This window comes from Coffea arabica, chromosome 10e (genome assembly GCF_036785885.1).
Source record: "Coffea arabica cultivar ET-39 chromosome 10e, Coffea Arabica ET-39 HiFi, whole genome shotgun sequence".
Lineage (NCBI taxonomy): Eukaryota > Viridiplantae > Streptophyta > Magnoliopsida > Gentianales > Rubiaceae > Coffea > Coffea arabica.
The window spans coordinates 47,755,297-47,779,386 of record NC_092328.1 but is presented as its reverse complement, the minus strand read 5'-3'; the positions used below and the strand labels follow the sequence as shown (position 1 = coordinate 47,779,386).

The 24,090-nt window shown below is 36.6% G+C and overlaps 4 protein-coding genes and 1 long non-coding RNA gene across 16 annotated transcripts; 1 reads left to right on the top strand and 4 right to left on the bottom strand.

Moving 5' to 3' along the window:
* Nucleotides 1-1,861: 1,861 nt before the first annotated feature.
* LOC113731834 (uncharacterized) lies at nucleotides 1,862-9,174 on the bottom strand. Of its 12 annotated transcripts, none has more exons than XR_011822094.1 (12): nucleotides 8,809-9,171; nucleotides 8,454-8,586; nucleotides 7,838-7,913; nucleotides 7,313-7,385; nucleotides 6,226-6,350; nucleotides 6,062-6,101; nucleotides 5,888-5,983; nucleotides 5,212-5,475; nucleotides 4,970-5,082; nucleotides 4,565-4,643; nucleotides 2,499-2,600; nucleotides 1,862-2,418 (listed from the first exon to the last, which is right to left on the bottom strand). XR_011822094.1 is itself a non-coding variant. In XM_072068065.1 (12 exons), the coding sequence occupies exons 2-5, from the start codon at nucleotides 8,560-8,562 to the stop codon at nucleotides 6,282-6,284; spliced, it is 327 nt and encodes a 108-aa protein (XP_071924166.1). In that variant the 5' UTR covers nucleotides 8,563-8,586; nucleotides 8,809-9,164; the 3' UTR covers nucleotides 1,862-2,418; nucleotides 2,499-2,600; nucleotides 4,565-4,643; nucleotides 4,970-5,082; nucleotides 5,212-5,475; nucleotides 5,885-5,983; nucleotides 6,062-6,101; nucleotides 6,226-6,281. The 12 variants fall into 12 exon arrangements, 7 of the variants coding, with proteins under 7 accessions (XP_071924166.1, XP_071924165.1, XP_071924169.1 ...); XM_072068065.1 differs by having other exon boundaries at nucleotides 5,885-5,983; nucleotides 8,809-9,164; XR_011822096.1 differs by lacking the exon at nucleotides 6,062-6,101 and having other exon boundaries at nucleotides 5,885-5,983; nucleotides 7,225-7,385; nucleotides 8,809-9,174.
* Nucleotides 9,175-10,912: 1,738 nt separating this feature from the next.
* Nucleotides 10,913-13,628, top strand: LOC140015384 (bet1-like protein At4g14600). Its single transcript, XM_072067856.1, has 4 exons — nucleotides 10,913-11,153; nucleotides 11,297-11,420; nucleotides 12,717-12,773; nucleotides 13,096-13,628. The coding sequence occupies exons 1-4, from the start codon at nucleotides 11,095-11,097 to the stop codon at nucleotides 13,255-13,257; spliced, it is 402 nt and encodes a 133-aa protein (XP_071923957.1). The 5' UTR covers nucleotides 10,913-11,094; the 3' UTR covers nucleotides 13,258-13,628.
* Nucleotides 13,536-15,594, bottom strand: LOC140015383 (uncharacterized). Its single transcript, XM_072067855.1, has 2 exons — nucleotides 14,364-15,594; nucleotides 13,536-14,115 (listed from the first exon to the last, which is right to left on the bottom strand). Exons 1-2 carry the CDS (start codon nucleotides 15,396-15,398, stop codon nucleotides 13,711-13,713), a joined length of 1,440 nt encoding a protein of 479 aa, XP_071923956.1. The 5' UTR covers nucleotides 15,399-15,594; the 3' UTR covers nucleotides 13,536-13,710.
* Nucleotides 15,595-16,212: 618 nt separating this feature from the next.
* Nucleotides 16,213-20,078, bottom strand: LOC113711707 (serine/threonine-protein kinase PEPKR2-like). Its single transcript, XM_072067648.1, has 4 exons — nucleotides 19,728-20,078; nucleotides 18,710-19,552; nucleotides 17,135-17,431; nucleotides 16,213-16,867 (listed from the first exon to the last, which is right to left on the bottom strand). Exons 2-4 carry the CDS (start codon nucleotides 19,485-19,487, stop codon nucleotides 16,497-16,499), a joined length of 1,446 nt encoding a protein of 481 aa, XP_071923749.1. The 5' UTR covers nucleotides 19,488-19,552; nucleotides 19,728-20,078; the 3' UTR covers nucleotides 16,213-16,496.
* Nucleotides 20,079-22,097: 2,019 nt separating this feature from the next.
* On the bottom strand, nucleotides 22,098-24,035 carry LOC113711013 (uncharacterized). The gene is made up of 2 exons (XR_003453061.2): nucleotides 23,685-24,035; nucleotides 22,098-23,587 (listed from the first exon to the last, which is right to left on the bottom strand). It is a non-coding gene; the product is annotated as an uncharacterized lncRNA (long non-coding RNA).
* Between the last annotated feature and the right edge of the window lie 55 nt (nucleotides 24,036-24,090).

The following is a 24,090-nucleotide window of genomic DNA, read 5'->3' as shown; positions in this document are numbered from 1 at the left end:
GCAGAAGAGCAGGTCCGACTCCGCGGGAGGCACGAGGAAGTTTACATATAAAGAGTTAAGCACGTGAATTAACCGGCTCTTGCCATGCCACGTGCTTCTAATCATTTTTCTTCTAAGGGATAATTTCAGAAATCTCTCCCTGGCTTCTTTCTAAATTTATAAAATTACACTAACCTCCCTTGAGGTTAATTATTTTGTATAATATTTAGGTCCAATCAATAATTAAAAAGTGATATTAAGAGAGAGAAGATAATATGATTCCATCATTGTTCTTCCTCTACTATATTATTTAATTAATTTAATGCCAACTCACATATTGAAGAAAAATATTAAAATTTGCTATTTATCATTAGAGATCAAATCACATATAGTACCAAAAAATAGTATATTATTTTATATTTTTCATTTATAGTACCAAATTACATATAGTACCAAATCACATATAGTACCAAATTACTCTTTTCAATTATATTTCTATTATCAAACATGATCAATAATAAATAATTAAAAAATTTGTAACTAAAATATTACAGAGAACAAACTTTAACATCATAAATATTATTGTCAATATATTAAAGTTAGTTGTTGACATTTTTATGGTATTAAAGTTCGATCCTTGTAATATTTTGGTTGCAAAATTTTTTAATTATTTGTTGTTGATCATATTTGATAATGGATATACAACTGAAAAGAGTACTTTGAATCTTGCATTAAGTGACGTATATATAATGATTTACTATTTTTGATGTCATATGTGATTTAAACCTTGATGATAAACAACAAATTCTAATATTTTCTTTAATATTTGAGTTAATATTAGATTAATTAAATAATTTAGTAGATGAGCATCAATGGTGAAATCATATTATCTTTTCTCTCATAATATCAGTTTTTAATTATTGGTTGGACCTATATGTTACAAGATAATAAAACCTAAAAAAAAGTTAATGTAATCTTCAAAACTTGAAGGAAGATCAGTGAAATAGTCAAAAATATCGAGAGAGGTTTTTAAAATTATCCCTTCTTCTAACCAACATTCTCTTGCACATGACCTATATTTTTTTAATATTTTTTATCTCACGAACATCAAATAATCATAATACTGTATATTTTTTACCAAACCATCTAAAGATAGCAATCTGAAACGGACTAATTTTGCTTCTTGAGAAAGTCTTTTAACGTAATTGATTACCTAACTTTTTAGTTTTATAACGTGTTTAATGACTGGACTTTTAGGTAAGGTATTCTTTGCGTCATTGCCAACACCTTTTTCCTTTGCTATAGTATGCGCACAAAGCAATTTGCCAATTCCTCTTCCTCTCCAAAACTGACGTAGGCTGCAGTCCCAATTGGAATATATTGGCGCGTCCTAAATTGGCGTCTCCCTTAAGTGACGTACTAGGAGGCATAAACCGTGCTATGCACGGTGGGAAAAAGGATGAAGATGCCCAATTTAATAAAATAATTTGTACTAATTCAAAATGGATCATTAATGAAATTTGTTTGTTTTTTGATAGAATTTAGTTACAAATAAACCAAAATTAAAGTAAACTTTCATCTAAGTATGAATCATGTAAAAAATAGTAAGTGTTACTCTCATTAAAGAACCAAAATATTATAAAACTTTGTCTAAGTTATCAGCTGCACTTGCTATTTCAAGGGTAGGTTGCATTATGATTTAATTACAAGGTCCATTAATATGCATCATTAGAGCTTAGATTTTACTTCCCATGCTCTCAGATCATTTTCAAGATTAGAAAAAAAAAAAAGTGGAGGAGAGTTAATAAGGCTGTACGCAGGAAAATGCAAAATAGTAAAAGCCAAAGTGAGTAAGAAAAAAAATGAAAGCGACTTCATCCCATTTGGTAGAAACAAAATACTTCATCCCATTTGATTGTAAACAAAGGTACAACAGCCGTATAATCAATGTTTCAATTCATATGGCATAACAACCATATAATCAATGTTTCAATTCATATGGCATAACAACCGTATAATCAATATCTCAAATCACATCAGCCAGCAATAAGTTTCCTCACTTATCAACCTACAAATTGCATACAACAAATCTTAAATCTGAATAACATCCACCATACTCATGGTTAACTAAGTACTATGGCTGATATCAAAGCACGTACATAAATAAGATAATATCACATTTGTGAAGACTATGGTTGGGGACTTGCTTAAAAGAAGTAATAACAACCAGGAATTGCCAAGCAAACTTATTGAAATGTTTGACAGCAATCCAAGAGGCGTCATCTTCAAGCTGCCCTTTGTAGACAACATTGCGAGCTCTATCTCCATGTTCTGATACAATGTTTTCAATTGAGAATCTTGAAGGTGCCATCTTTAGCTCATCTAAACTGCATTCTTTAAATGCTGGCAGTTTCATCCTCGCATTTTCTCCGCATTTCTCTAAAATCCCAGAAGAAAAAAATCAGAAAAAGGGAACAAATATTACATTTTTATACGTTTAACAGAGTTTTAAGAATTACCAAGATCAGAGGAATAAGAGACGTTGGATCTGAGGTTAGAAGGTTACCAGCAAAAGCCTAATTTAGAGCAGTGAGTTCCCATTGGAATGAAGATGAATAATACTGAAAAACAAAACTGGCAATCAAGTCAAGAAAACAGACATAAAGAAGTATCACATATGGATAGAACAAAATCATAGGGACATAAAATACATGTAACACAAAAACTTTCACCAACCAAGTCAATTCAAGCGCCATTGCAGCAAAAAACTTGCAGACAAATGTGCAAAGAAGTCTCATATCATCAAAACACAAGGACAAAACACGAGAAACAAAGGACAAGGGTAAATCCCAAGAAAAGGAAAAAAAAGAGAAACCAAAGGATAAGACAAACATGTAATGGAAAGATGTAATGTTTTTCCTTTGGTCACCTCTGTTTTGAAGGAAACCATGGAAAAAATACATTTCAGAGAAAATACTAATTCGGCAACTTCTAAGGTAGAGATGATGCCGGAAAGAGGCATCATCTCCACCTTGGACACCAGAAAGAAGCACCAGATAAAACAGAAACACATTCTAAAAGTAACTTGTTATACACTTAGATTCAAACTTTTCATTGCCAATGAGGGCAGCCTCATCAACCTTATCAGCTTCAGTCTCACCAATATCAGCCTACAGTTGCTGCTCCACATAAGAACAAAGTCATGTTTAGTAATTAAAGAAGCATGACAATTGGCCATCATCATCTACAATTCGAATCAAAACAATCACAATTCAGCACAATAGGGAATCAACAAATTCAACTAAGATAAGCATGCCTTTTCAAAAACATTTTTTCCTCCTCAAACTCCACAAAATAAATCAACTCAAGAAATTAAAATTTACACTTTCAGAAACGAATTTCTTACATCAATACCAAAGAAAAAACACAGATGAACAAATCTAACACCGCCTTGATTTTATGTGTCAAATCCCCTAGTAATTAGAAAATTAGACCAGGTAAAAGGAAAATTTTGAAATTCCAAATTTACATTAGACTCCATGAAAATTGAAAGGAAGAAAAAACCTCCATAGCCAACTCGAGATCAATCCTAAACTTGGCAGAAACAAAATTCTACAATAAAATCACACAAATAACAAAAGCTGAGACCCTCCCCCCACCCACAATATTAAAGCATAACACCAACATATTATTCACAGAACCCATAGAAATTAAAGTAAGAAAACCTGAGATCCTCAAGAAACCAAAAGTACAAAAAATGCAAAAAATGTAGGTCATGACTTAAATTTACTAAAAAATAAACATCATTAATATGTGTAAAAAAGACTGCTTTTTCACTGCAAAAGACATGTCTCTAGCAGAAGGAAATGATGGAGAAAATAGATGAAAAATTCTATATATGAGGAGAGGATGATAGGAAGAACGGAAAAGAAGAATCTGTCGATCTCCAACTGGGAAAAAAAAGAATTTAAAAGGTTGGCAATTTATCAAGGTTGACGGAGTTTTCCCAACCGCTTACATCGAGAATTGGATCTGGGAGTAGCTTCCCAACCACTTACATCGAAAATTAGTACTTGTTGGATGTAAATAGACCAAAAGGAAACTAATCGCTGAAAAAGCCCCATAAGAAATTGAAAACAACCACATCTTTACTCTAGCTTTCCCACTGGTTGTAGTGTAAGGAGGAAGAGCAGATACACTTCCTTGGGAAAGAACGAAGATTCCAGCTAATTATATTTCTCTCGTGGACAACGATATCAGAGAAGTAGATGAAAGAGGACGGTAAGGAAAGAAGGCAGCAGCGATCTGTTAATTATTTGCTACTACAGGAAGATAACACGAGAACAATGGAAGAGACTCAAATCAACCAAGTTTAATCCTCTAAGGTCCAAAGATTTTGATGGACAATGACTTGGACTAATTTGGACAGCAAAAGAATGGGAAATTTTTTAAAAGCACAGATGTAAGATCATAGTTTATGGCATGCCTCGCAACATACACTCAACTGAGGCACGTAGAAAACTGAAGATAGAATAACAATTTAAAGAAACAACTGTGAGCAACAAATCACAAACAAATGTACTACCTTTGATAGTAAACGTACAACTCCAAGAAGCCTTTCCAAAAAGTTATATTTGCCACCATCACACCTTCTCCGCTTCAGACTGAAACCCAAATGGAAGGCCAAAAGTTTTGGTATGTGCAATTTGACAGAAAGTAAGAGTCTAATCATTACTAATTGTACATTACATTCACAGACTGGTCATTTAATCAAATTTTCTTGGATATTAACTTTCAACTTCCAATTTAACTTTTCAAAACCTCTCCATCAAATTACTAAGAAAACTTTAAGAATTTATGGCTTTGCGATCTACTGATGAAACCTCAATGAAATGTTGCTATTTCCTCCAGAAAAAAAATGCATGAATCACTAATCAATGCATATGGTAAACAACAATGTTGGAAAATATGCCCTTCTTTATGTTTATACCTTTCCAAAAGCTACAGTTGTTGTTTAGGCCCTTTGCCATAGATTACCAGAAAGCAGGAATTCAAGATTTCCTCCAACTTTGCTGATTGCAGAAGGCTCAAATCCCGTCTAACCTGTCACAAAATCACAATTAATTTTAAACCAACAAACCCAATAAGCAAATGCTTGAAGGCATACAGGTTAGTGCTTTTCACTGAGCACGTAAAAACTGAAACTTTAGGCCAAAAAAAAAAAAAACCAACCTTAAGCAGGTACTGAAAATAAGAGCACCTCCGATGCTAATTCTTATTTTTGCAGACAATTCTATCAAGGATTCCAAATTCTGTCTGCAGCTAACCCAAAAAAAAGTCTTCAATCTCTCCTCAACTACTCCAAACTCCAAATCCATTACCTTTAATAATACTAATAACTACACTCGTAGCTTCTATGGGCATTCACGTTTTGTACTCCACCGTAGATTCCGAAGACGAATGCACAAGGCCAGGATGAAAAATCGGTAAAATAACCTAAATCATAAAACGCCAAGAACAACATCAACAAAGTACAGTATGCAAGAGAACATATAACAAAGAAAAAATAAAGGAAAGGAAAAGTCACAGGAGAAAACCTACAGCATTTAATTCACCATAGCTGAAGACATACTTAGAACAACTAAGGTACCATCTATTTCCTTTTTTCAGTGAATAGGCAGCAACAAATATACGGAGTTATAAAAATCAAGCACGCCTCATACAAAAGAGAAATGAATTCTTTCATATCCTGATAAATACTTCAAATGTATACTAATCCCATGAACATGGTCTGCAAAGCAGACATCTTTAATGGGTTTTAAGTGGCTTTCAAATAGAGCCATGAAAAACCAGTGCTATAAAATTTAAGCCCATAATTACTCAAAATTCAAAGGAACAACAATACCACAGGTTTTGAAGCTTTAACAAAACCAATGGCTTTGCATGGCCTTCATAGTCAATCCCATGAACAGCAAATTCTACTTTTGCAAGACGATTCCAAGAGCTGTTATAGCCATGAGAAAATCATAAAACACAAAACAAAATCTAAACCTAATCAAAGATTCCAAGTTAGTTCCTTTACATTTCTGATCATTTTCTTTAAAGCTTCCACAATCATTTTCCTATTTCGCAAACAGAACACGAAAATAAAGATCAATCTGCAAATGCCTTATATATAGCGCATTTCCTAAAATATTAAAAAAACTAAAAAGGACAATTTTTTTCAAGTGAATCACGATGATATACCTTGATGGAAATTTTTCGGTCACTCTGGGGTTGCTTGAACTTGTTAACCTTTTTCTTCATTGTCTTCTTCGAAAGCAAAGGCACCGCCATCGTTGCTGATTCTTCTTACCTTTTCCCTCCTTAACCTGCACATTTCACACACAAATCACAATCAGCTATCGATCTACAAACGTCTGTAAAAAATAGCGCAGTACGGGGAAGAAGAAGAGGAGGAAAGCTGCGGCATGTTTATTAGTGAGCCAAAAATCAAAGACTCTAAAGGGAAAAAAAAAGGGAACAACCAAAAACCCAGATTTAGTAATAAAACTTAAAAGTGAAAGGCAATAAAATCAGTATCTCCATCTTCACAGCTGAAAAGAAGAAACGAAATAAAAAAACAAGAAAAAAAGGGAACAAGAAAAAACACAGATCGGGGAAACAAAAACCAAAGGCTCAAAACATCAGCGCACACCCGACGGAAACAACGAATCCTTAAAAAAAACCCATAAGCCACCTGAAGATCGGTGAAATCGACCAAGAGAAGTAAATGGGATAAAACAAAAGATTTTCTAACCCAAAAGCTATGCAAAGGCCTACCAAAAATCTCAAACTTTGAACTAGAAATGATGGCCACAACACACTCCGGGGAATTTCAATACCAGCTGCATCCATCCCCAGCCCCCATTCACTCTATCTTTCAAGCACAAACATTAGCAAACATAGCCAGTAAATCAACCAAAAACGTGCAATATGCTCAGAAACAATTAATTAGTCTCTGTCAGAAGAAGATTCTCCTCTCCAAGCATGTAATGAATATGAAAAATTAATAAAAAGAGAAGCTCTTGTGCAACAAAGATTTGTAAAAAGTTAAAGGCCAACTTAGGCATTTGTAAATCATAGTTAGCACTCAAGACCAGTACGAAGTCATATAAACTACTAACGCTAAAAACAGAATAAGCAAAGGCTAATGTAAAGCAGATTACATGCAAACATTAGTATCAGAGAAATAAAATGAACAACCAGTAAAAGACATTTTTGAATATCTGTACAGGTGCCAGCTTAGGTGGAAGCATTAAGCCAGTGCCATCACCATGAATCATGACAGTACCTCCAACAATTCACATGCTAATAACCCATGATGTCTGCCACACATATTGCCTTTGTCCATTTTCATCTGTAAACTAAACAAGCAGAAAGACTGTTTAGGGAATTGGACCTTTCATATTTCAAATACCACAAATAGAAAAGCCAAAAATTGATGCAAAACAACTATATATAGTAGGATATTTTGCAAAAGTCTTCAGCAATGAAAAAAGCTCAATAAATTTTAGCATCATCGTCAATTACACCAATTGCACAGCCTGTAGAAAATCACTGAAAAGATAAAATGGTAAAACAAAAATTTTCTCAATACACAGTACAAAATGATGACAGACACCTTTTTAACTTGCATACAAGCAATCCTGTTGAGAAACGATCGCACAGTTCAGAAAAGCACAGATCCAGAACATAACTTGATCAACAACTACACCTTTTTTACAACTTTTAGGGATCTCCTAATTCCTAAAGAATAGCATAAAAATTCAATCTTAACTCATGATTAACTGCAATAACAAGTGGTCGTTGAACTTACCATGTAATCAGTGGTGATAAATGGATCATTGATAGCAAGATGACTCTAGCAACCAAACATCCAGTTCTTCCAAAGCCTGTTAGACAAAGACCCATAATAATAAAATTACAAAAAGAGATATCACAGATCTCAACTTTGACAAAAAAAAAAAAAACAGAACTCATCGTCACAAAAATACACTGAGACAGAATAGCTAATCAAGAAAAACCCCTGCGAAAAGAGAAAAAATAGAACTGTGTCCGGTGTAACTGCAGGTGGTAGTTCAAGTGAGGGATACAGGAGGTGTAGTTTTTGGCCATTTATTCATTTTCTTGTGTCCACCATATAAGAAAACTCTTGTATGCCCTAAAATTTTAAGTTTTTTTAGACACAGTTTCATATACTAAAATTGAGAAAGGTACCAATGAATTCTTTGAACAACGACTTGATAATAATAATAATAATTAGTCATAAAGAAGGACAACAATTCATGAAATTCTATGATTATTGCGGATGTTTATATATGAGATTAAATACTCTAGAAAAGATGGGAAACAGATAGGTTAAATAAAAAGAGGAAAAAAAAAAGGAAAAGCAAAAGAAGAGGGTAAAGACTAAGAGTAAACAAAGTACGTACCTTCTGGAAAACAAACCCTTGCATAAGAACCCAAATTGCCACCAACGTCTTCTTTTTTAATTTTTTTTCCTTTTCTGTTTTTCACAGACAGAGCTAACTGCTGAAGCATTTATCCCTCCGGCCACTCCCCTTCCTGCCAGCCGGTGGAGCAGATGATTCCGACAGCCGAAAATAACAAGAGAAAAGATGAGAACCTTCCCATTTACAATAGCAGTCGAGTACTTTTATCAGTATAAATTAATTAACAAGCAGCGGAGCTATTGGATTTGGATGAAATAAAAATAAGAGATGCCTCCCAAGTAGCAATCACAAGACCTTTGGTCTCAAAAAAAAAAAAACAAGAACAAGTCAATACCTCAAGCAAGCCGTCCAGCCGAAACCTGACCCCTCCCAAAATCAACGCCAAGAAAGAATTGAAGCGGTGGTGGTGGTGGTTGTTGTTGCGGCTTGGGGGAATTGGGGGTTTTGAGAAGTGGTGGCCGAGAAGAAGGAAAGGATCAAGTTTTCTATTCTGTAGATAGATGAAGATGAAAAACAAAAGAACAAAAAAGAGAATAAAGAACGAAGGAGAGGATTGGAAGCAGAAGCGGCGGAGGTCTACAGTAGGCAAAAGAAGCAGACGAAACCCTAATATGTGAAACAACTTTTTATTTTGGTGGTGCCTCGCGCGAAGAGTTTAACGAGCTCATAAAAGACAGGGCGACCCACGTGCCGCGCACATGGGAGGACGACGAAAGTTTTGACTGAATGCTGGTGGGACGTTATCTACTTATGTTGATGAAAAAGTTTGTCAACCTCTAGAAGACGGCATATTCCAAGAGCGAATGAAATAACTAGTCATTTGACAAAAAAAAAAATGAAATAGCTAGTCAACCAAATTATTTCGAATCTTATATTTTGTTATCGGAATAGGAAAAAAAAAATTTTATAGTTATTATAAGCCTCAAAAGAAATTCAATGTTTGTTTACCTCAAATCGTTTTAAGATCGGCACATCAAGAAAATATCTGAGTGCTCGTCCTAGTTTTGGTCTAAGTTCTTAGTCAGGCTAGTAGTTGTACTACTTGACCTTGACAATGGTTGATAATATGATTCAGGAGCGGAACCGAATTGCTTCATCTCTATAGTACACAATTTTCCAAGGTTGGAAAAAATTTTGAATTAATCTTTCCTAGGATGAAAGGTATTAGATGTATACATATAATTTCTCCCTAATTTACAATTTTATTTTTTATATGTAACATGCATCTAATAAAAAGATTTTACATTTTTCATAAACACGTTTTTTAATTATTTTTTTATTTTACATACATTAAATTGTTGTAATATATTTTAAAAAAAAACTGCAAAAAAAATAGCAATTCAAATGACACGTAGATCCACTCATAAGAATTACCTTTACATTGACGATTCGGGGAAATTAGATTGAAAGTTTTGCTTGACGTCCAAATGTTTGTTTATAGTAGGCCTAGTTCTTCTTGGTTTCTCCGTCCAATTTTGTAGCAGTACTGGTCCCCTTTTGATTGCTATTTTTAGGTGTTTTTATAGAAAAATGTATTATAGCAATTTGATGTATGTGAGATAAAAAGGTGATTGAAAAATATGTTGACGAAAAACGTAAAAATTTTTCTGCAAAAAATCACAATGCAAACAAGGCAACTATGGTTTTTTTTTTTTTTTTGTCCCAACGATAACATTTCTATAACCTACTCTATCCTATTCTAGATTGAGGGGAATAACTGACAGAAAATACCATCGGAGAAAATCACTGAAAGTGGCAAGCCATAAATAGTGGCTAATGGGAGGTAATGTTTGAACCCTTGACCGTCTTGGTGGTGACCAAGAGATCAAATGGATGGATACGATAGACCTACATTTATTCTATACTAAGGGAACGAGAGATCTAAAGAGGTCCAAAAAAAATTTGGAGGGGACTAAACCACTATCTACTCAAATGGGTGCGTAGACCTACACTTATTCTATACTAGAGGGACCAGATAACATAAAGAGACTCAAGAAGAATTCAAAGGGGATTAAACTACTATCGATTTAGACGGGTGCCTACGCATCCGTTGACAATACTTTTAAAAAAATCTGAATTTTTAAAATATAGATAAGAAGATTTGATCACTTAATCTACGTTCAAACAGAGGTTTAAAACTTTCTTGGTGGCCGAGTAGTGGATTAACCATGCCTTGTTTACTCAGTAGTAATTGTTTGACTCCAAAAATTGGACCCCAACCAATATTGACTGAGTAGTATTTGTTTGACATGTCAGCAATAATAGCCGCCCTAAAAACTAACTCAAACCGTTGGATTGACCAGCCAATCATCAGAACCGACGGTAGATCACAACTCCAATTACGTCACTCAGCTCCTCCCAACCACATCCGGACACGTCAAAAATCCTCCATCACTCGCCGCGTCTGTTGGGAAAAAAAAATTCAATTTCAAACAAAAAATAAAATACAAATAAAAACTCTCCTCGTTCGAATTCAAATCAGAAAACCAAAACGATCCAGAATTCACAGCAGAATAGTAATCACCCGACTCTAGCCCTCCGCGTTGCAGAAGATCCTCTCTTCGGCTTTCCCTTATTCTTTTTCCTGTTTCCTGTTTTTTTTTTGATCAATTTTCATCTGATGGCATCGAGTTCTAGCAGACCCGGCGATTTTTATGGCGCCGCTGCCTATAGATCGAGGTAATCTTCTGCTTTTGAATTGGTAAAGATAATTGTAAAGTAATGATCTGATTTTGGTTTCATGTACAATATTTTGCCCTAATTTATAATTTGATTTTTTGTTTTTTAACCTATGTTATCAATTGTTCGATGAAATTGTGCAGAGAGGGTTTAAGTACGAGACAAGTGGGGGGATCAGATGAAATTCAATTGAGGATCGATCCGATTCATGGAGAGTTCGATGAAGAAATCACCGGTCTTCGTAAACAAGTTCGTCAGCTAAGGAATGTAAGTTTCTCATCGACCTTTTTCGTTAATTAAGAACATAATAGCATTTCAGCTTGAGAATATGTATAATTTGCTAGCTTTCTTCCAAATATTCTGAATTTTTCCATTTTTCCGGTCGTTTTTGGGGGGTATTTATTGTTGTTAGTTACTTGAAAGATAGATCAGTTAGTGGTTAAAAAAATATGTTGTTGCTTTTTTCGATATAGTGATGAACTTGGAGAAATTTGGGTATTCTGTGCTTATGGCAATTGGCGTCTGTAAATTTGTTGCAATTTTTATGTACGGGTGAAAGACAAGCTGGAGAGTACATCGTGTACGAGGTATCCACCATTGCGAGATTTGAGAAAGATAAGTTTTTCTGGGTTTAGAATGGAGTCTGTGAATTAGGTTTTGTTGTTGCTGTGCCAATGCTTTGCTATCTGCCTAGGTAACTCACGGATGTTCACTCTGATGTTCATTTGTTCCTGTGATACACTCGGTAGGATGTTAAATTTGAAATTAAAACTGAACGGCTACTGCAACACTGTGATATGTCAACCTTCTAGTTATTGGTTGTGTATGTAGATGGGAAGGTTTCATCTTTGTAGCAAAGTTGAATTTTATTTGGATTGCTGGGAATGGATGCTTGTGATTTTTATACCTTGTCATTTAGTTGCTATTTTTCATTAGATTCTATGGATTGAGGGTTATGCATATTGATTGCATCAATATGTAAGTTATTGTTCTAGTCCTTGTAGTCATTCATACATCTTTCCATAGACAGGAAGTAGACAAATTAGTTTTGAGTTCATAAACATCTACTGGAAAGGCTTATTTCTGTGCAAACACTCTTTTTTCCTTTTTTTGGGGGGGGGGGGGTGTTGGATACCGTTTTAATTTGTGAGTGATCACAATACCATGAGAAGTATGAATTGGAGCAAGATCATCTTGCCAAGGAGAAGCTGACTACTTGTGTGTCTAATGCTACTTCACAACATTCTATTTCTATATTTTCTTTCTCTGTGTTTTTTATTATTCCCCCCTGGTACCACGGAAAGCTCTGGGAAGCTTTTTCTCACTTATCCAATGGTTGGATTGGTCAAATTGAGTGGTTTTTCTGCTGCTAAGTGGAGAATCAGTGAAATTTATTGGTATATTAACTATAGTTTTGAGCCTTTCCTTCAGAAACCTGCATCGCAGCTTTGAAGTTACTCGCCTTTTCAATGTTTCTTTTTTAATGCTTGTCAAGTAAACATCAGTACATGGTTTCATGTGTCCTCTATTTTTCATGCTCTTACTCTTAAAATATGTTTGCAGGTAGCTCAAGACATCGAGACAGAAGCCAAGTTTCAGAATGATTTTATCAACCAGCTGGTATGCCAAGAGCTGTAGTTTGAAGTGTTTCAGTAGTTTGTTGATTGTCTACCAAGATTTTGATTCATTAATTTTACTTATTTGATCTCTTTGTCTCTATCAATTAGGAAATTAGCTCCCCTTTTTTTCTTTTTGGTGTGTGTGTGTACATGGTGGTTCGTTTTCGTGGGGGGCGGTGGGGGGCAAAGTCTACACTATATTGCCCATCTGCATTGATTTTTGATTTACCTGTGATATATTGTGCAAACCTGCCTTCCCTCTTCCTGAAGGAAGGGATTTCCGCAAGGCAATTGGTCACTCATTTCTTGTTTTGTTTGGACAGCAAATGACACTGATTAAAGCTCAAGCAGGGGTGAAGAACAACATGCGGAGATTGAACAAAAGTATCATCAAGGAAGGCTCAAATCACATTATGCATGTAGTTCTTTTTGCACTACTGCTGTTCTTTGTGGTCTACTTCTTATCCAAGTTCTCAAGAAGATGACGGCAGATTGTTTTTGGGATAGATTCTCATGTCAATTGTTTCAAGACCATGTCACAAGGGATCTAGTCTTAGAGAACGCAGCATGTGTCAAATGTAAATCATCTCCATGATAGTAATGCTACTTGTATTGACAGAGTTGCTAGAAAAGCATTTTCATTTCCAATCCTCCTGCCAAAAAGTAGAAAATCTGTGTTTAGGCTGCCTAATGAGAGACTACTGTGTGAGAGAATTGTCTTACTCTACTGTTAAAGTTTTGTTTAGTGGCCGAGCAATCAAGAAAGAGGAACTGATGTATAACCAAATGTGCTTTTGCCATCAAATTCTATGCTTTATGCAGTATGATTGGAATATTCATCTGTAGTTTGCTTAAACGACTGTCAACTCTTGCTAGTTGCTTGCTTATTTGATGTTTCTTGCTTTCGTGGCCCGGTTCCTGTTGCCAAAATTGACTGACTAGCAAGCACAGGTTTTTGTAGTGAGCTGCCGATCATCATCTACCTGCCTTTTGGTAGCTTCTTCCAATTTCTCTTGCCTCACTTCGTGAAGGACCTTTTTGGCCCATTCGGTAAAGTAGGTTTTGTTGTGACCAACTTGTCCATCTTTGTGGAAGAAAAAGCATTGAAGTTCATCTTTGGGGTTCGGGCACTCTTGGCCGTTTTGATCCCACCACGCCCCTCGGTGTTTCATTCCTGACATATTTGCCAGCCAGTGGTGGGCATATTGGCCTAGTCCTGCATGCTCCAGCCATCCTTTTGGGAAGAATTCCATAATGCTGCTGTTCCTATCCATGAAGAACATGTTCGTCAACTGAGCCCCGTGTGGAGATGCCACAATGTCGCTCTTGCTCATTACAAGCACCTAAAATTGGAACAACAAATTGAGTCAATGTACCAGTAGATCCATCCGCCAACACGTTTTTACCAGAAAGTGACCGAAGCACTAGCCATTACGATGACTAAGGGAAAGACTTGGACGCCCATCTACTACTTACAAGCTTTTACTCTATGGAAAACTATCCAACATTTACAGGTGAAAAATGTTTCAGTCCCTCTCTCTGTAAATACTGAATAGAGTTCAGCATTGAGAGCACGGGTATACGGGGATACCTGATCACAGAAGCTTAGATCTTCCGACTGAACCACATCGAACTGGCATCCTTCTACTGCAGCGCAAGCTTTTGCGAATATCTCTCTCACAGCCGTTGCATTCTTGAAAGACCTCGAGCCTCGTCGCATTAGCAGAGTGAACTTGATAAGTGGTAAACCTCTTTCATGGACCTCTATCCCTCTTCTTACTTGGTTGAAGCCACAAAACTTTCTGGCCTTGCAGCGTAACAAGTCAAAAGCCTTCAATTTGCTCTCCGATCCCATTGCTCCTGTATCATGCCTCATCACAAGAGCCTTCTCAAAGCAGTAAGGTCCATCTCCTTTATCAAATCCTTCCACCTTAACATCCCCATAGTTTATTTGCATCAAGTGCCCAAGCCACGATCCCATTTTGTGCCTGAGTTCTCCCCAGTGAAACAGCACCCATCTACTTGGCCTCGAGCACCCATTCTTCATAGACCATCTCACGAAAGGGGCCGCAGCAGATACACCATGCCACAAGTTATCGTGATTGAAGTAGGTGTCTGATATAAAAGTAAGGCCTTCCAAGAGAATGGCTGATTCAGGTAGACTCTCTTTCCATGCCAATGCATAGGAATTTTTTGTGCCATCACTTGTGTCACGTCCCTTCAGGCAAAGAAGCCGGCCTCGGGATGCCTCTGAAGGGAAATACAAGTGTTCAGCTTCATTCTCCTCCAGAGTGTCGTTCAATGAACTCATGAACCATGTGTTGCCTGTCATGGCAGATTCTGAAAACCTGAGGTCCTTCAGGGGCAGGAAAGTCACCGACTGCTTTAGTTTGTCAACCAAGGCATCGATGACCTTAGTCTGGTTCCACGCACCAGCCTCTGTTTTGCACTGGGGGAAAATGGCCTTCGGACTCGAACTTGGATGGAAGGAAGAATCAAGAGTGAATGATTGAACGTAGAAGACAATTACTAAGGAGAACAAAAACTGAAAGAGTATGAGGAAGGTGATTGACCGGCATTCTTTCTTGGTCTGGGTGCAAGGTTTTTCATGTTCCTCCATTTTCATCGGGTCTCCAAGATCAATCTCGCATCAATACAGGGGCCGACTTTAAGAATTTTATCACTTTAAAGAAGCAAATTAAGTCTCGAGATTGAGGCCATAATCTAGTTTAATCAAGCAGACGAAGAAGAGACCTCCAAGGTCAACGTGTCTTGGTGGTTTCCAGTCACAACTAAATTAATCTCTCGATGCCACGCACGTTCAGCAGCAAGAATACTTATATTATTTCCAAGGCAACCCACCTTTGGATCAATGTCTAATAAATGCTTAACCAAGGGGAGCTTTAATTTTGATTGTTTGACACAACCAATACTCCCATTTTATTATGGTGATCTTTTGTGGATGCCTGCAACAGGAATGTAAAAATAAAATTTTATAAGGTCTTCCATCAGCCGGCATCAACGCTAAATATGAAAGATGTACCCTTGTGGCAGCTCAGCAGATTTGGATTCTTGATCATCCATTTGCCCACGTTAGAAGATAGTTGACTTCCACCCTTCACTTCACGTAAGATGAAGTGAATGTGAGATAATTTATCACGTCCAAATCTCAACTCAAATGAGCAATGGCCGAGCACCTGTTTCACTTTCATCATGCACTCTGAGCAGATAATTCACACACTGCGCAGAACCCCTAGCTTGTTTAAACATCTTATACGGAAAGGTTAAAGAACTTGCTCAGAAAACAATGGCTGAAGGCAAGCTGGGTGGAGGTAAAGATCGACAAGTCTTGGACAAGCAATCAAGAAGCGCACTAGCGTTTTTCTTTCTTTTTAAATTCTCCAGTGCACTGGCTGCTATGCCAATCCAGCAGGGATAAATTTAACAACATAAGCAGCAAATCACTTCATTAGTCAGCACAGCATGTGCATGAAACGGGCCATACAACGTTAATCTATTTACAGATTCTCTGTATGTACATCAGATTTATTGCTTAAATCATGTAAGCAGAACTGTCAGCCTAAACCATTACAAGTCAATCTAGATTAATCCCAGAAAGTCGTAGGAGGTAGGTTATTGGGTGGAAACCCTCTTAGCTGTAGAAACTGCAGCTAGTTGGTTAATTAAGGCAGACTTGGTCCTGTCAGCTTTATGTACACGAGAGTCAAAATGCTTTGCAGAGGCTGCCAGCCTTCATGTTAGAGGAGTGCTGCTCCCGTATCGGACTGCTGGGACCATGACCACACAGCCTGCTCCTTTTAGGCTCAGATATCCTTACATGTGAAATTGCAACCGCAAGTGCATCAACTAAACCCGAGTCATCTTGCTCCCCTAAATCTTTAGGAAGACTCTCCAGTGATGAAACAGGACTTGCATCCTCAGTGGGTGTATCACCTCTTCTATTGCTATCCAGCTGCAATCTTCCTGCAGTAGCTGACATTGGAGTAGATGCGCCACCAAAATGAAGCCTAACCTTTGACTTGATAGGCAGAGTCTTCAACATCCTCTCAGTGTAGAATGAAATCCATGGATGACCTGTCATTGCATGGAATATCTTCAATGTAGGAGGAAAGCTGGTTTACAAGTTTGTGTCTAATAAGATATTGTAACTACTTCAACTAGGAAGAAAGATTTGGGTAAAGAAGCAAGTGATCAGAGGATACTAACTCCTACTTAGCTAAATTCAATATTTTCAAATATCTATTAAACAAGTGAGATAAAGGCAGCTGGTTGACGATAAAACAGAACGACGGAAAGCCAAAACCTCCAGAACAAATTAGACAAGACACAGATAAAGCTTACATAGCACTTCATCAGCAGTTATTCTTGCCGCCGCATCCCTAGTAAGAATACGCTCCAGGAGATCTCTTGCAAGTTTAGAGACTGATTTCCATGTTTCTGAATGGAAATCAAGCTCGCCATTCTTAATTGCCTCAAACACAGCATCCAAGGAGGTTCCTTGAAATGGGAGAACACCAACCAAGAGAGCATGTAAAAGAACACCAGCACTCCATATATCCACTTTCTCAGAGTAATCCCCCACTATAACTTCAGGTGCAACATAAGCTGGACTTCCAGCCAAACCAGTTAATCTCTGACCTGCTCAAACATCCCACCACATGTAAGACAAAGGCAAAGTAATCACAGTCACCATTATTGTAGACCCTTAAAAATGGCATTTACCATGAGAAAAGAAAAAGGGGGGGGGGGTTTGGGTGGGCAAAAAACCAAAAGCACCAATTACCACTGGAAAACAAGGCTAAAATTATAGTAGGAAAGTGACAATTGGACTAAAGACACATAGAAACAGCGAAGGAAAAGTTCTTCTATTCAAGGTAAATAATTAAGCAGACGTGAATAGCAATGCAGCTGAGCTTCTCTTCCTGTGAAAATGACGAAAACACATATATGCAAAAAAAAAAAAAAAAAGGAACACATCTACACAATCTTGTCTGATCTGGCATGGGGTCAGAGAGTCAATTCCAGTGGAAAATATAATTGATGGTCGAAAAAGGTATGGCCACATTGATTTTCTTCACTCTCCATTGCAAATATTGTTAATTTCTCTTCCCTAACTTAGTTCAAATGCTTTCTATTCGCTTCTGGTCATTTACTTGTCCGTCTGTTAGCAAACTCCCCCAACCCTCGGCACCTTTTCCATTTTTACCTTTTTCCCTTCTTCTTCTTCTTTAAGTCAGCTGGTATATGTAGGTATCAGTATTACATGCTCATCGGTATCCTTTTGAAAGCCAGCCAATGACTTCAACAACACTAATAGTCCAACAAAGAGTGGAAAATCCAATGATCACTTTCTAAGTCCACATTAACAGCTAGCCAGTAACTTCAACAACAGAGCAGAAAATCCAATGATTTCTTTCTGAGTGCACATTAATGCCTTGGATCTGTCCAACACCGTATCATGAGAACAAGAGTAAAGTTTTTGATCCACAAAATTGTCATAAGGTTAAGGTTGCACACAAGTAGGTAAATGGCGATTCATTCTTTGATTCAAACTCTTCCATGTTGCACTAGCATGTCGTTTCATGGAGCTAACGTTCAAGATAAAAAGCTGCCTTATCCCTCCAGGTATCCAAACTTAAATCCAAAAAAGCATTAGTGAAAGACAAAGTAAATTCAGCTACTTCCAAAGCAGCAAATCAAACTTCTGTAACATTCTGTAAAAATTAGAAACATTAAGCATTTTTGGGATCAATCACCAGAAATCAAAACAAATAAGACCAAGAAAATACACAGAGACATGATCCTACAGAGTAAGCATAAAGCGCCAAAGAAGAAAAGAAAACTTCTGTATCTATGTATAAATGCAAATCCTAATGAAAAAATTGAGTAATTTCTTTCAAGGAGATGAGATTTTACCATTGGCAATCCTCACAGCCAAGCCAAAATCTGCAAGCTTTATCTTTCCAGAAGTAGTTAGAAGAATGTTTTCAGGCTTTATATCCCTATGCACAACCCCCATTTCATGGCAATACTTGATTACCAGCATCAAGTCCTTAAATATATTAGCAGCCTGGTGCTCAGAGTACAGGCCTTCCCTGGCCATCTGATCAATCAACCTCCCACCAGAACATAGTTCCATCACCAAATGAAAACTTTCATCATCCTCATAGACTGCCTCCAATGTCACCACACCAGGATGGCCTGATAAATGCTGCATTATCTCCACCTCTCTATGAACAGTCTCCTCACCTTTCTTCAGTGTTTTACATGCGAATTGTACCCCAGTAACCTTACTCCTACACAACCAAACTGATCCAAATTTTCCTCTCCCAATCTTGTCCACCAACTCATAATCATCCTCAAGCTTATTCTTCCTACCAGTTTGAGTTGCGGTATCTATACACCCTATCTTCCGCTTAAGCCCTCGACCCGATAACCCTATGGACGAGGCCCCGCATGGTGGCGCTGTGGCAGCAATGCCAGCAAGCCTAGTACTTTTACATGACTTAACAATTTCACAACCCCCGACCCCACCATCACCCTCTTCCTTGCATCTCTTTTTCAACCTTGAATAATCTTCTAAAGAGTAATGAAATCGTAAATTCGATACCGATGAATTAAGATCATGGGATCCCTCGAAAGCCCCAATCTGTTTTGGGCCTAAAATTTCACTCCCTTTCCTCTTCTTTCTCATTAATCAGATTAAAAACTTAAATTCAAAACAAGAACATGCACCAGAGATGCTCAGGAACTTCAATCCTGCAAATTAAATTGTGAAAAAGGAAAAAAAGTAAAAACCAAAAAAAAGAAGAAGAAAGAAGATAACTTTAATCAATGACCATTGGCATAAATTAAAAAGAACCCATGATTCAGTTTTTTGCGAGAAACATACAAAAGCTATCACTTTACAAGAATTAAAGGAAATAAGACAAACCTTTCGGATTGAGGGACAAAACCCAGATGAGGTAAGGAAAGATGAGACAGAAAATATGGGATTCTTTATGGGTTGGATTTGCTTTTATGGTATAGGAAGAGGGACAGGTTGAGATCCAAAAAAAGAACCCTATATACCTTCAAGGGAAGGAAAGATCATATAGGATGGATTGGAAGGAAATTGTTGCTTAGGATTAGGAATGTTTATGATTGTGGATGATTTGGCTGTCGGAAAAATACAATGAGAGAAAAGGAACGCGTCCTATTATATTATGTGAACACCTTCAATTTGTACAGACTCCAGAAGTTGGTTCTTTCTCTAATTCCCCAAGGTTTAAGAATCAACATAGTACTCCCTCCGTCCCATTGAAAGTGTTATGCTTTCCTTTTTGGTCTGTCCCAAAATTAATGTCACTTACTATAATTGGCAATAAAACTTTCCCTCATTTCCATCTCATGCCCTTAAATATACCAGATTTTTTTTAAGTTTTTGATGGGTCCCATAAAACTACAAGAGTTGCTCTAATATGCGTGAGTCTCATCGCAAATGCAAACAATGGCCGTGCAAGCTACTTTCTAAAAAAAATGGCTGGACACATTTGTAAAGTATGGGTCCCACACATCTTGTCATCCTTGCTTTTTCTTTCTGCCACTCAATGGAGTAATGCACGGAAGGGGTAGCGCTGGAATTTAGACCAAAATGCGACACTGTTGAAAAGAAGCTCAAGACCCGAAGTGCGACATTCATTTCGGGACGGAGGGAGTAACAAAAGAGGATATGTAATCATCCGAAGGGAAAAAAGGATTTTTTAATTGTTAGATTTTTCTTTTTTAATATGTTTGTCTTGGGAAATGGGATTGGCATTGAGTACCGGAGTTTGCTGTGTCTGTGAGAAGGATGATACTGATAGTGATGCTGAATTTACCAAACTAAAAAAAGAATCATACATTAAAAAGCTATTTTAGTATTGTTTCCAAATATATAAAGAAAAGAAAGAGTTTAGTATTGTTTTAGGAGAAATTTGCCTAAATTGACAAATTTAATGACAAAATTAAATATTTATCATTATCGTTATTGCCTAGGAATCCGAGGGAAAGGTTTCAACATTTGAAACCTAAACTAGGGTTTGAGAGTTGAACCAGTAATCTCATTTGATTAATGTCTCCATCAATTAAATTTTATTTTGAGAACAAATTTTTAAACTTTAATACGTAGACAATGCTGGTGATTAGTTTCATTCTCGCCTTAAGATTGAAAAGTAAGAACAAGCAAATAAACATATTACTTATTTTATTCTCCTTTTTTAGTAATTTAGTATTTTGGGACAACAAGGTAGCAAATGAAGCCTTGTTTGGATTGCCGGTTTTCGTCGAAAAATTACGTCGTTTCCGTGATCACATTTCCCTATTACCTTTTTCCCTCACATACATCAAATCCTACAGTAATTTTTTCATGAAAAATCACGGAAAATGCAATCCAAACACATTGCTAGGAAGTTTGATATGTTATTGGTTTCTTGTCCATTTTGTGCACTAATTCACCCCTTTAATTTAATTCATGTTTTCCTCCTGCTTTAATTTTGGAGGCTTTAAGTCTCACAAATTCCAATCCCAACCATAGGCACCTTTTTCGATTGATTGTTTCGCCTAATTAGATATACTATGGTTTTGAACAATTGGTGTTTTCATTTGCTTTTGCATATAGATTTTAGATTTTTAATAACAAAAAAAATTTCAGATTCTACCAAACAATAACTTAGATTAATTTTGATTATTTCTATAATTACTTTAATTTTTCATAACCAACATTTCAAATTCAAAGCAAAAAAAAAAAGAAAAAAACTAAAAGTAAAAATGAGCAAATGAACCTTAATCACTTCTCATCCCTTGTGAATTTTTAAAAATTGATAGTTTAGTTGTCTTATTTATAATTCAACCATTACCTTATTTGTTCAGGAGGTTTTCTAATTTAAATTACCATTAGTTACTCTATTCATTTTAGAGCTTCATTCTCGTTTGCTGTAGATTTTACAAAAAAAAAAAAAATGATTATAAAAAGTGATTATGACAATCAATCAATTTGATTATTTCAATAACTAGAGCATGCAATGGATCAACAAAAATGTACATACTCGTTTGATTAATGTACCTCATTATAAATTTTGATTCTGAATAATCAAAATTATTTAACATTTTTTATGTTGATCTATTTTTGGTTCTTTTTCTTTTTTACTTTTTATATTTCTCTTGTAGATCTCTTAATAATAAAAAATTAAAATCTGGAATTTACCGAAAAAAATAGTTACTCATTATTTTCTATACTATAATCACTTTCTTTCTATAATTTACTTGTACAAAATTTATAAGGGAAAATCGCCAATTTAGTCCCTAAATATTTTCACTAACGCCAATTTGGTCCTTTAAAGTTTTTTACTATGAAATTAGTCCTCAAAGTAAAATATATACGTCAATTAAGGACCTGCGTCGTAGCGCCGCCGCAAACTTGTCTCTTATTGAAGTAGACGGCGGTCCATTCAGGGGCTTTTTGGGCATTTCATGCACTCTCTCAAAAGTTTTCCTAATTTCGGCATATGTTGGACGCAAACCAATTTTCTATCTCGAATTGAGCTCATGATCTCCTTCTGTCCTTTGACAGCATTTTCATAGCTCTGCAAAAGAGAATCAATCCACTTCCCCATTGATCCCAGAGGGATGGAAGTAGCAGCAGCAAGGACGGCCGCAACAGGAGGAACAGCCATAGCAGCAGCCATGACTGAACATATAAGAACAGCAGCAAATGCGGCAACAAAGATAATGCTCGACAATTTTCTCCAAGCATGGATGTACTTAAGCTTTTATCAAGCTTAGTCTTTCGCATTTGCAGCTTCTCAAGCATCAGAATTTGGGCATGGGAAATTTCACTAGGCTTGACAACTGGATTAGAAGCCATGGCTACTAACTTTTTGGGCAACTGGGCATATCCAGTTGGGCAAACTTCCCTATTTTTGGGCAACTGGGCAACTAGATTAGTCACCAAATTTGAAAGACTAAGCTTCTAATCCAGTTGTTTCTCTTGAAAAAATAGATATTGAAATTTTTCTGGGAGAAACAACATATGAAGAAGATTTTTTTACCTTTCATAACAGGGTAAGTGCATTGGAACAAATCTCTGAGTAATTCAATTGGTTGTAAAGATAAAAGGCGGGGAAAAATCCCAAAAGAAAAAAAAAAGGCTTCCATCTGAAAACTCATATCAACCACCGAGAATCAACAATGGTTCTAATCGTCTTTAGTCCTCAGAATTAGGAACCGTTTCAAGTAAATCAGAGCTTTAATCCTCTGTCTGAATTCCAAATCCACTCGCTTCAATTGATAGAGTAGCTATAGAAGACCCATGGACGGAGAGAGACAGATGAGGAATTCCGGCAAAAGCTCCAAAACAAATGTGAAGGCCGGCAACGGTCAGGAGATCAGGAGAGACAGGAAATCGGGTACAAGCATGAATGGATTGCCGAAGAAAGGTAGCCATGGCGCTGTTACTCCGATGCTGAGCTAGGACGGATCCACAAAGAAGCTGTCGCCGTAAATGATCCCAACTATGAAGATCCTATTAAGAACGAAGACTGAAGATCATAAATATCATCGTCGTCGTCATCGGCTGTGATTATGAAATGTTGATCTTCTGATTTCTTTGTTTTTTAAGAACTTGGAGATGTAAATACGCCTTTGATTATACCTAGGTATATGAATCTATGGTGATCTGTGATTTACCCTATTAAACAAAAAAAAAAAAAGAATTCCAATCCGATCTTCACCAACCCAGAAACTGATCTTCCGACTTGAAAATTCCTGCAATCTCCCCTGTCGAACAACATTCAGCAAAAAAAGACGAGCTTAAATTGCCAAAGATTCATACAAGAAAATCCCCGAAAATCAAATTTCCAATACCATCACTAACCTCCAAAGCTTCAGGATCAGACAGAAAAATCAGATTTCTAAGGAAACTCAAATCCCAATCCAAAGAATTCTTCTGAAAACAACTCCAATTCCTCTTGAATATCCAGTTGCCCAAATTTCACCAAGCTTCTCAAGCCCAAATTTCGCAATTTCATCGGGCTTCTTACTCATAGGACTTCCCATGGCTTCTTCTCAAGCTTCTAAGAATTCATGGCATGAAGTGCCCAAAAAGCCCCTGAATGGACTGCCGTCTACTTCAATAAGAGACAAGTTTGCGGCGGCGCTACGACGCAGGTCCTTAATTGACGTATATATTTTACTTTGAGGACTAATTTCATAGTAAAAAATTTTAAGGAACCAAATTGGCGTTAGTGAAAATATTTAGGGACTAAATTGGCGATTTTCCC

What these genes read in the sequence shown, in the direction of transcription:
- LOC113731834 (XM_072068065.1), bottom strand. Translation starts at nt 8,562, where the DNA reads ATGCTTCAGCAGTTAGCTCTGTCTGTGAAAAACAGAAAAGGAAAAAAA. An exon ending in TTATCACCACTGATTACATG is followed by an intron (nt 7,386 to 7,837) that starts GTAAGTTCAACG and finishes CTGCTTGTTTAG; the next exon opens with TTTACAGATGAAAATGGACA. An exon ending in TAGCATGTGAATTGTTGGAG is followed by an intron (nt 6,351 to 7,312) that starts GTACTGTCATGA and finishes TGAAATGTGCAG; the next exon opens with GTTAAGGAGGGAAAAGGTAA.
- LOC140015384 (XM_072067856.1), top strand. Translation starts at nt 11,095, where the DNA reads ATGGCATCGAGTTCTAGCAGACCCGGCGATTTTTATGGCGCCGCTGCC. An exon ending in GCCGCTGCCTATAGATCGAG is followed by an intron (nt 11,154 to 11,296) that starts GTAATCTTCTGC and finishes GAAATTGTGCAG; the next exon opens with AGAGGGTTTAAGTACGAGAC. An exon ending in ATGATTTTATCAACCAGCTG is followed by an intron (nt 12,774 to 13,095) that starts GTATGCCAAGAG and finishes TTGTTTGGACAG; the next exon opens with CAAATGACACTGATTAAAGC.
- LOC140015383 (XM_072067855.1), bottom strand. Translation starts at nt 15,398, where the DNA reads ATGAAAATGGAGGAACATGAAAAACCTTGCACCCAGACCAAGAAAGAA. An exon ending in ATCTAAGCTTCTGTGATCAG is followed by an intron (nt 14,116 to 14,363) that starts GTATCCCCGTAT and finishes TTCCAATTTTAG; the next exon opens with GTGCTTGTAATGAGCAAGAG.
- LOC113711707 (XM_072067648.1), bottom strand. Translation starts at nt 19,487, where the DNA reads ATGAGAAAGAAGAGGAAAGGGAGTGAAATTTTAGGCCCAAAACAGATT. An exon ending in GGCTGTGAGGATTGCCAATG is followed by an intron (nt 17,432 to 18,709) that starts GTAAAATCTCAT and finishes ATGTTTGAGCAG; the next exon opens with GTCAGAGATTAACTGGTTTG. An exon ending in AACTGCTGATGAAGTGCTAT is followed by an intron (nt 16,868 to 17,134) that starts GTAAGCTTTATC and finishes ATGCAATGACAG; the next exon opens with GTCATCCATGGATTTCATTC.